Below are 9,622 nucleotides of genomic sequence, written 5' to 3'. Positions count from 1 at the left end.
TACGTAAATCATGGTAATCAACTTTATTAGAGCAATATGACATGCATCCCCCCTTCGATCAAAACACATTCATGAGTGTGTTTTTTTTGTTGGTTACCCTAATTTAAGTTTCCATTATGACGCAAAGATACACAATAATTAGGCTAATGTCGGTTAGATAACAAAAATGAGTGTAATCAAATCGTAAGCTAAATCAAATATAATCACATTAATGAGAAAAATCCTTATTATTAAATGATGGTAAAACAAAAAAAATAAGGGGAAAAACAATCAAAGTACACTCGTTGAATGAACTAATATCACTGGACTAAACATATTTAATTGTTTAGGTACTTAAGGTATTTATCCATCAGTTTATCAGTGATAATCTGATACGCCTTTTCGCTAGGATGATAAGCGTCAAAGAACACATGAGTCGATGGATCCGAACATGTAAACGGAGAAAATTTATTGCACAACTCCATCAACTCAATTAATCCTGTACCACAACATCCTTTATCTGCTACTTCAAATCCTACAAAAATTCAAAAACGTATCAATCATATAACATTTATGAACGTTAATGGAATAAAAAGATCAGTTCATGATATGTCATAGTTACCGTATTTTGTAGGATTTTTTATGATGTCAAGAAGAGTTTCGTAAACGTCGATATATACTACTCTGCTGGGCAGCTCTTTCGTTAGAGCATCCAAACTAGAAGATAGCTTTGAATTGAAATGAAGTGCCATGTTATTCAAATCTTCAAAGCATAATCTTGTAAACCCTCCAAATAGTGTTCTTTGTGCGGGTACACATCCAACCGGTACTCCGCTAAACACTCCGATGTATTTAGCTCCAAGTCCAGATAATTCCTAACACGTTATAATTAAGAATTGAGATATCATTTCTTGGTTACTTTTGCGATTAAAATGATGTGGGTTTATATTATACATAATAAAAAGAAACTTACTTTGATGAAATCTGATGCCAATTGAGCAAGATATTCAGCATATGAGTTACGACTATATTCGACCGATCGAACCAAATAAGTCTCAGCGAGATCATTACTGCTAGAGACCACTAGAAACAAACTTTTCTCCAATATAAACTTAAGTTTTTCTTCTCCAAAGTGTTGTTTAATTTTTGATAAATATTCTTGAAAGTACTTCAGTTGGTCTGACATTGATACGACAGACTGAAAAAAAAAAATATAAAAACCAAAAGAAAATTAGGAATAGTTATAAAAATATAACATATATGTAAAAGATATTCGTACCAATACTGTAGATGTTAATGGATCATAACCGGAACCTCCAGAAGCAAAAATTACACCTTTTAGAAGATCATCTGCCTTTAGGTTCGAGCCTAAATATGGTGGTAGTGTCTTTGCTATCCCTAATTTTTCCGCTGCAATGTTGTTTAAAAAAAATGTATATATATATATATATATATACATTATAATAAAATAAAGATACAAATTAAATAGACTAAAGCGATTAGAAAACCAAAATGATATAGAGTTTGTAATGAGTTATACCAATGATGTCGGATGGAACTTTCCCGTCTGAAAATCTACCGGTAGGAATAGCACCAGGGAAATCTCGACCATAGGGAGGAAAATTGGCCTTAAGAAGAGTGGGGATGTCATTATTATTTCCTGTATCCATGATTGAGTCTCCAAATACTATCAGTGCTGGTACTGTTATGTTGTTCCTAGGAGCTTAATTATAAACACACAAAAAAAAAAAACAGATTAGAACGTGATTAATAAAAGAACTGAATTTGTAATTTAAATCTTAAACAAGTTTATTGTATGTACCACTGCCTGTGGTCGCTTCTACGATAAAAGACAGCAATAGAAAACATATAAATCGCGGATCCATGCTACTAAAATATTATTTAAACGAATGAGAACTAATTTCACAATTTATTATATATTTGTGCAGATGATGATGTTTGAGAACTGAGACATTCTTACACATATATATATACAGTCTGAATATAATTTGATACACATAATCTAAAAACATAAAGAAGAAAATTGTTTAAAAAGGAAACAGCAAATCCTGGCAACCGTTTTAATAGAAAAATATAAAATCAAATGTATAGAATCTTATATAAAATAGTTTGCCAAAAAAAAAAAAAAAAAGAATCTTATATAAAATAAAGTGATCTTACATACATGCAAATACGGTATAAAATAATAACGTTTTATAGTAATTATACGTTGTATATACACGCAGTTATATATAGCTGTTTTCTTACTGTACATTAGGCAACCAAAAAGGATTTAAAAAAAAAAAAAAAAGAGAGAGAGAGAGATGAAAACAATCTAAATGGGAAAAAGGTACATGCATTTAGCGCTGTCACAATTTCTCTTCGAGTGTTACTAGTACGTAGCTAGGTATTCATGTATCAACCATGGAAGAATACGCTCTTGGATGCGGAAGGTTCTTCTGCGAAACTACACCTTAACTTATCATGCAAGTGTCACAAGTGGATATCGATTTGTCGAAATCTAATAGTCAAAATCAATTAATTCCCATTTAATATGTTTGATTATTAGTGGTAAGCCAGTATATTTACATTTTTATAGCATATTGTTTTTGTTATCCAGTTTCCACTGTGTTTGTTTAGAGACATGATATTCTGTGTGCCAAACAACTTTTATAAAAAGAGATCTGTTGTCTGTAACAAAATCGTACAGTATGCCTAACTCCTTAATCATAGATGATTTCAATGTATACCTAATTCCTAATAACTGAGATTATCACCTAGTCATGATCATACTTTAAAGGTAACTGATACAAATTCAAAAAGGATCCAGAGTATCTTCTGTGATACTGGAAAGTAAACTAATACGTATATTGTAATTGTAACGTTTATAACGTATGTATACATGCTTCGCATAATTAGATCCGAGAGAAATGCGCATTGTTGAATAAGTATGATATCAAAACCGTTGAACGTCTTTAATACGGATATATTCATTTAGAAAATATAATAGTTGATTTTTTAAAATATGTGTGGGTGACGCGGTCGACCGGCGGTTCCGTGGTCACACAAGATCACAAAATCAGATGATGGCCCATAGATAAAAACATTATATGCACGATGACTAGACCGGCTGATACCTTCGAAATCCAACAAAATGTGGTCCATGGTTCTTGATCGTATCGTATGGATCACAAACAATAAAAATTAAAATCATCCATTTTCTTTTTATGTTTCCAATCCAACAAAATCAAAATATGCCTTTCCTTGTCATAATTTTAAGTCACCAAATATGGCTTTTACATTTATTATATCTTGAAACTTCCAACGGTTCCATACTTTATGTATTGTAGTTGATGAACAACCTATATGTTATTTTGAACTACTTACTATTTTGGGAATACACTCTTTATAAGATACTTGACATTCATGGAATTAATTAATTTCCAACAATAATCAGATATTTGACCAACTTATTTAATTTGATGGATTGTTTCTTTACAAATATCATGATTTGCCTTTGGTTAAAAGACCAAACAGATCCGTACACGGTTTACACTCTGATTGTATTCTTCTTAACCATCATTCAATTCAATGATTTTTGTTTGCTATCATATTATGATGTTTAAGGTAGATTAGTGCACAAATTCATCAGTAATCGAATTGAACAAATGTGAACTAAACCGAAAAAAGTCTGATATGAAAATAATACCAGATTTAACTTCGATTAGATTGATTTTATAGAAAACAAAAGATTCATGTAATTAACAATAGAGTTCATAATAAAACCAAAACCGATATGTATAATTATTAGAAGAAAAAGGAAAAATAAATAATGAGAACAGAAAGCCAAAACAGAATTGAAGATGTCCAAAAAAAAATAGAATTGTATATTATAAGATATGTATCCAAGTCGAGTAAGTGATAATTACAAGAGATATACTCAGCATTAACACGGAGTGACCACTCTTGTCGAGAGAGAAGAGAACCACCATGTCGATATTGACCTCTAGCTTCGTTGCGTATCTGGCTTGTGTGCCGTTTTCATCCCTCACGAGTCGTTTTCCCTGTCGTTTTCTTGGCAACCTTTGTATTTATTCGCCAGGTCGACTAACAACGTCCAACCACGTGTACCTTTCTTATCACTCCAACTGGCTTTTTGTTAAATTATTTCCGCCGCTTATATGCAGCCACGTAAGTCAGTCAGTGAATTTATTTTTATTTTCAGGCATGATTGTTTTGGGCCATTTTTTTCATGTGTTTTTTCTAAAAAAAATGTCGGTAAAAAAAGCTTATTTGCAGCTAGCCAGCTACATAACCAAACCTTTTAGCGCGATAACAACAAGAAAAAAAAAACAAATCTTTAGAAAAAACTTGGAAGAGATAAACTTCGATGATAAAAACAAAGCAAATTTGGTTTTTAAAAAACCGCGATGGTAAAATCTGTGTGTGATCTTTATCAGAAAAGGGTGTGATATCTACAAATAGCATATATAGCGAAGTTTTTTTTTCGAATAAATCAGTACTGACGACTAAAAAATATGTAAACGGTAGGGAAATAACATGCAACTTAGAAATGCTAATCCATTCTTATTTATGTTAACAGTTAATCACAGTTGATAACTGAAAATGCTTTCTGCATTGCTGACACACCAAATATAGAAATCGACTGTCTATTAAAAACCAAAAGCACAAAAAAGCAAGAGACATGCACCACCCGTAAGTCTTAACCATGAAGCAATATCTATTTTAGATATTTTTTACAAATAAAACCGTAAAATTTAGCTGTCGAACACATATGCTAAAAATAAAGCTAGAAACAACACGATTTTAGTTTTTTAGATGCGTTATTAAGCTTCCAAACTCCAGACTCTTGTGTACATTTTGACTTATTAGGACCAAGCCACAGAGAGGATGACACGAGTCTTAGTACTAGGATTATAAATAAGTTTTAGTGGTGCTGATTTTATTGGGATCGGAAAAAAATCATATATCAATGATGATTTGTAATGATACCAACCAAATAAAAATGACTCAATCAGTCAGCATTATTATATTTCAGTGCTATCTGACATGAATTCGAATATGATAGTATAGGTCAAATTGGTAAAACTTACTAAATAAAGTAGGTCTAATGGAATGAACGAAATTTATATTGTAATTAGAAGAAGAACATTTCTCACCATTACCAAAAAAAAAGAACATTTCTCAAGTGGGTGTTCTTTTTTTCTTGCTTCTATTGGACACAACACAAAAGATTAGAACACGTAAAACTAGACTACTTTTAAAAAGAGATCTAGTACCTCTCTTCTCCAAAAAAAGAAATATTTTGATTTAGGACTAACATAGAAATGTGGAATACTTGTATGATTTTTTTTTTTTTTTTTTACATACTCCTTAGTGGTTATACTTATTTTCATCCCCATCTATATAAATTCCTGGTTTTACCCGAAAAAATATACAACCCAAAATATGGAGGAGTTGCATAGTCGAAAACCTTTGTTATCATTATTTGAAAAAATTCCGTTTATCATGGCGTTCCTTTTCATCCGTACACTATTGTTACTTTCTAAAGGGACATAGTAGAAAAAAAAAACCAATTATCCTATTATTGTTTTTGTTGCTTTTAGCACAAAGTTCAACTCACCAAATCACATCACATCATATAAATACCACTTGGATCATCAACATAGTTTGCATTGCCAAAACCTTTCCTCAAGAAAAAAAAAACTTAAATTTTTTTACACATTGTGATATATGAGAACAAAACTTTGTTCCCCTTTCTCATTATCACCAAATACCACCTGCTGTTTTTTTTTTTTTTTAATATTTGATTATTTATTTGCACTCATCTACTACTTACTTGGTTACATCTCACCCTCATCTTCTTCTTCGATCGTACACTGTCACTCGTCTCTTCTGAAATTTTCCCAACCAAAAAAAAAAACAAACCTTTCCATTTTTTCCGGAAATCATATTAGGTAAGAAAATCTAGACTTTTGGCTCCGTGAGATCTAACGAAACATGGCGGCCGTCGATTCAACTGATCGGCGGGACTTCATCGTGAACATCAACGGCCAAGAGAGTGGAGCCGTCGGTGCTACAGGGTCAAGCAGCAATGCTGAGGGAGGTAATGTTTGGAAAGAATCAAGTTATGATTTCTGGGATGGTGAAAAGGGTAAGAATGATAAGAAAGGAGACGACGACGACGAAGACGGCGGCAGTTTCCATTTCAGGCAGCCGACGGAGCGGAGGCATAAGTCGGCTGAGTTATCTGACCCGCCGGCGAAGCTGATTCGTCAGTTTCTCCACAAGCAGAGAGCTTCAGGAGACGAGATCTCTCTTGATGTTGAGCTTAACATGGCTGAGCTACACAGCAACACGCCGCCACGTGCTGCAACTGCAAGCAACACCCCGCGACGTGGCTTGTCGACTATTTCTGAGTCTTCCTCTCCGTTCACGACCAAAGTTAAAGCCGACGCTGTAAGACGGAGGCAGAACAGAATATCTCTTGGTGGAAGTAGCGACGAAGAAGGACGAAACAGAGACGAAGCAGAGGTTATGAAGTGTGCNCAGGCAGCCGACGGAGCGGAGGCATAAGTCGGCTGAGTTATCTGACCCGCCGGCGAAGCTGATTCGTCAGTTTCTCCACAAGCAGAGAGCTTCAGGAGACGAGATCTCTCTTGATGTTGAGCTTAACATGGCTGAGCTACACAGCAACACGCCGCCACGTGCTGCAACTGCAAGCAACACCCCGCGACGTGGCTTGTCGACTATTTCTGAGTCTTCCTCTCCGTTCACGACCAAAGTTAAAGCCGACGCTGTAAGACGGAGGCAGAACAGAATATCTCTTGGTGGAAGTAGCGACGAAGAGGGACGAAACAGAGACGAAGCAGAGGTTATGAAGTGTAGTTCGAACAAACCGATGCTGAGGAGGAACAAGACGAAATCAAGATTGCAGGATCCTCCGACACCGACACACCCGGCGATTGACAAAACAGAGATGAAGTCCGGTCGGAGATCCGGGATTTTTAAATCTGGGTTTCTTGGGAAAAGCCCTAAAGCGGGTACTCCAGGTCGAGGTGGGGTCTTGGATGAAGAAGAAGAGGAAGATCCGTTTCTAGACGAGGATTTACCGGAGGAATACAAAAGGGACAAACTTAGCATCTGGCTTTTGCTTGAATGGATAAGTCTTGTTCTGATAGTAACCAGTTTGGTCTGTAGCTTGACCGTACATAACTTGAAACGCAAGACATGGTGGAAGCTAGATTTGTGGAAATGGGAAGTGACGGTTTTGGTGTTGATATGTGGGAGATTAGTCTCGAGTTGGATAGTGAGAATCATTGTCTTCTTGGTCGAGAAGAACTTCCTGTGGAGGAAAAGGGTTTTGTACTTCGTCTACGGTGTGAGAAAATCTGTTCAAAACTGCTTGTGGTTAGGGCTAGTGTTGCTCGCGTGGCATTTCTTGTTCGATAAGAAAGTCGAAAGAGAGACTCGGATCACGCCGCTTCAGTACGTGACAAGAGTGTTGGTGTGTTTCCTCGTAGCTGTTATCATTTGGTTGGTTAAAACAATTCTGGTTAAGGTTCTTGCTTCATCGTTCCACATGAGCACTTACTTCGATCGGATCCAGGAGTCGTTGTTCACTCAATACGTAATTGAGACTCTCTCGGGTCCTCCTTTGATGGAGATTCAGAGAATGGAGGAAGAAGAGCAAAAGGTAACAGAGGATGTCAAAAGCTTAGAGAAACTAGCTGGAGCTAAGTTGCCTCCAGCTCTAAAGGAGACTGTTAAAAGTTTTATGAAAGTCGGGAGAGCACCAGCTGGGCTGACTCGGATTGGTTCCAAGAAAGGAGTAGACAGGGACGGGATTAGGATTGATCATTTGCAGAGAATGAACACAAAGAATGTATCTGCTTGGAACATGAAGAGATTGATGAACATAATACGAAAAGGCGCTCTTTCTACTTTGGATCAACAGATTCAGGACACAAGTCAGGAGGATGAAGACGCTACGCAGATACGAAGCGAGTACGAAGCTAAATGTGCAGCTAGGAAGATTTTCCACAATGTCACCGAGCCAGGTTCCAGGTATAATTAATTATATATAGCTTTAATTTCATCATCAAATATATCAAAGTTCTTGATTAGGTTGATTTCAGCTTAAACTAATTAAGAGGATCTTATCTATGGTTTTTAGGTACATATATTTGGAAGACTTCTTGCGTTTTTTATGTGAAGAGGAGTCTGAAAGAGCCATAGATCTCTTTGAAGGAGCTTCAGAGAGCCATAAGATCAGCAAGTCTTGCCTCAAGAATTGGGTGGTAAGTCTCAAATTCGATATATCTCAAGAAACTTTTTCATGGAAAGTAGAGTTACGTACGTTATCTAATTAATCTCGTGTTAATTTCTTCACAGGTTAAGGCGTTTAGAGAACGGAGGGCTCTGGCTTTGACCTTAAACGATACAAAAACAGCAGTGAACAGGCTTCACCGCATAATCAATGTGGTGATTGGCATTATAGTCATAGTCATCTGGCTCCTTATACTAGGAATCGCCACAACTAGATTCTTGCTAGTCTTAAGCTCTCAGCTTCTTCTAGTAGCCTTTGTATTCGGAAACTCATGCAAAACCATTTTCGAAGCCATCATTTTCCTTTTCGTTATGCACCCATTTGATGTCGGTGACCGATGCGAAATCGACGGTGTTCAGGTTTGTTCTCTCCTATATATATACATTAAAATTGCTTTTGACGTTTACTATGACGGCCTTGTTCTAATCTATCAATTGTTTATGTNGTGGTAAGTCTCAAATTCGATATATCTCAAGAAACTTTTTCATGGAAAGTAGAGTTACGTACGTTATCTAATTAATCTCGTGTTAATTTCTTCACAGGTTAAGGCGTTTAGAGAACGGAGGGCTCTGGCTTTGACCTTAAACGATACAAAAACAGCAGTGAACAGGCTTCACCGCATAATCAATGTGGTGATTGGCATTATAGTCATAGTCATCTGGCTCCTTATACTAGGAATCGCCACAACTAGATTCTTGCTAGTCTTAAGCTCTCAGCTTCTTCTTGTAGCCTTTGTATTCGGAAACTCATGCAAAACCATTTTCGAAGCCATCATTTTCCTTTTCGTTATGCACCCATTTGATGTCGGTGACCGATGCGAAATCGACGGTGTTCAGGTTTGTTCTCTCCTATATATACATTAAAATTGCTTTTGACGTTTACTATGACGGCCTTGTTCTAATCTATCAATTGTTTATGCATACCAGTTGGTTGTGGAGGAGATGAACATATTGACGACTGTTTTCTTGCGATATGATAATCAAAAGATCATATACCCGAATAGTGTTCTTGGCACAAAACCGATAGCTAACTATTACCGAAGTCCTGATATGGGAGACGCGGTCGAATTCTTTATCCATATAGCAACTCCTCCTGAAAAGATAGCTGCTATTAAACAGAGAATACTCAGGTTCGTTAAACCTTAAACCCGTAAATCCTAAACGATATATGTACTAAAGGTTTAACATTATGATTCTTAACATTATTTCTTATGTTTAATTTTCATGCAGTTATGTAGACAACAAGAAGGATTATTGGTATCCTGCACCTATGATAGTGTACCTAAACATTGAC

The 9,622-nt window shown here is 36.0% G+C and overlaps 2 protein-coding genes across 2 annotated transcripts in view; one reads left to right on the top strand and one right to left on the bottom strand.

Annotated features, from left to right (window-relative positions):
- LOC104765296 (GDSL esterase/lipase At3g14820) lies at positions 213-2,023 on the bottom strand. The gene is made up of 6 exons (XM_010488985.1): positions 1,802-2,023; positions 1,520-1,702; positions 1,259-1,389; positions 953-1,177; positions 602-854; positions 213-514 (listed from the first exon to the last, which is right to left on the bottom strand). The coding sequence occupies exons 1-6, from the start codon at positions 1,863-1,865 to the stop codon at positions 318-320; spliced, it is 1,053 nt and encodes a 350-aa protein (XP_010487287.1). The 5' UTR covers positions 1,866-2,023; the 3' UTR covers positions 213-317.
- LOC104767514 (mechanosensitive ion channel protein 5-like) overlaps positions 5,672-9,622 on the top strand; it is an 11,171-nt gene continuing 7,220 nt past the window's right edge. Inside the window, exons 1-6 of the mRNA XM_010491532.2 lie at positions 5,672-6,212; positions 6,553-8,067; positions 8,177-8,300; positions 8,395-8,688; positions 9,256-9,458; positions 9,559-9,621. Coding sequence (XP_010489834.1) covers positions 6,001-6,212; positions 6,553-8,067; positions 8,177-8,300; positions 8,395-8,688; positions 9,256-9,458; positions 9,559-9,621 — 2,411 coding nt within the window. The 5' untranslated portion in view covers positions 5,672-6,000. The remainder of the gene's footprint in view (positions 6,213-6,552; positions 8,068-8,176; positions 8,301-8,394; positions 8,689-9,255; positions 9,459-9,558; position 9,622) is intronic.

This window comes from Camelina sativa, chromosome 19 (genome assembly GCF_000633955.1).
Source record: "Camelina sativa cultivar DH55 chromosome 19, Cs, whole genome shotgun sequence".
NCBI lineage: Eukaryota > Viridiplantae > Streptophyta > Magnoliopsida > Brassicales > Brassicaceae > Camelina > Camelina sativa.
Note: the sequence above shows the minus strand (reverse complement) of the source record. Positions and strands in the feature narration are given on the sequence as shown.

Coding starts and splice junctions, on each gene's coding strand:
- LOC104765296 (XM_010488985.1), bottom strand. CDS start 1,865: ATGGATCCGCGATTTATATGTTTTCTATTGCTGTCTTTTATCGTAGAA. Junction 1,390..1,519: donor AGTTCCATCCGACATCATTG/GTATAACTCATT, acceptor ACAACATTGCAG/CGGAAAAATTAGGGATAGCA. Junction 855..952: donor TGGCATCAGATTTCATCAAA/GTAAGTTTCTTT, acceptor ATAACGTGTTAG/GAATTATCTGGACTTGGAGC.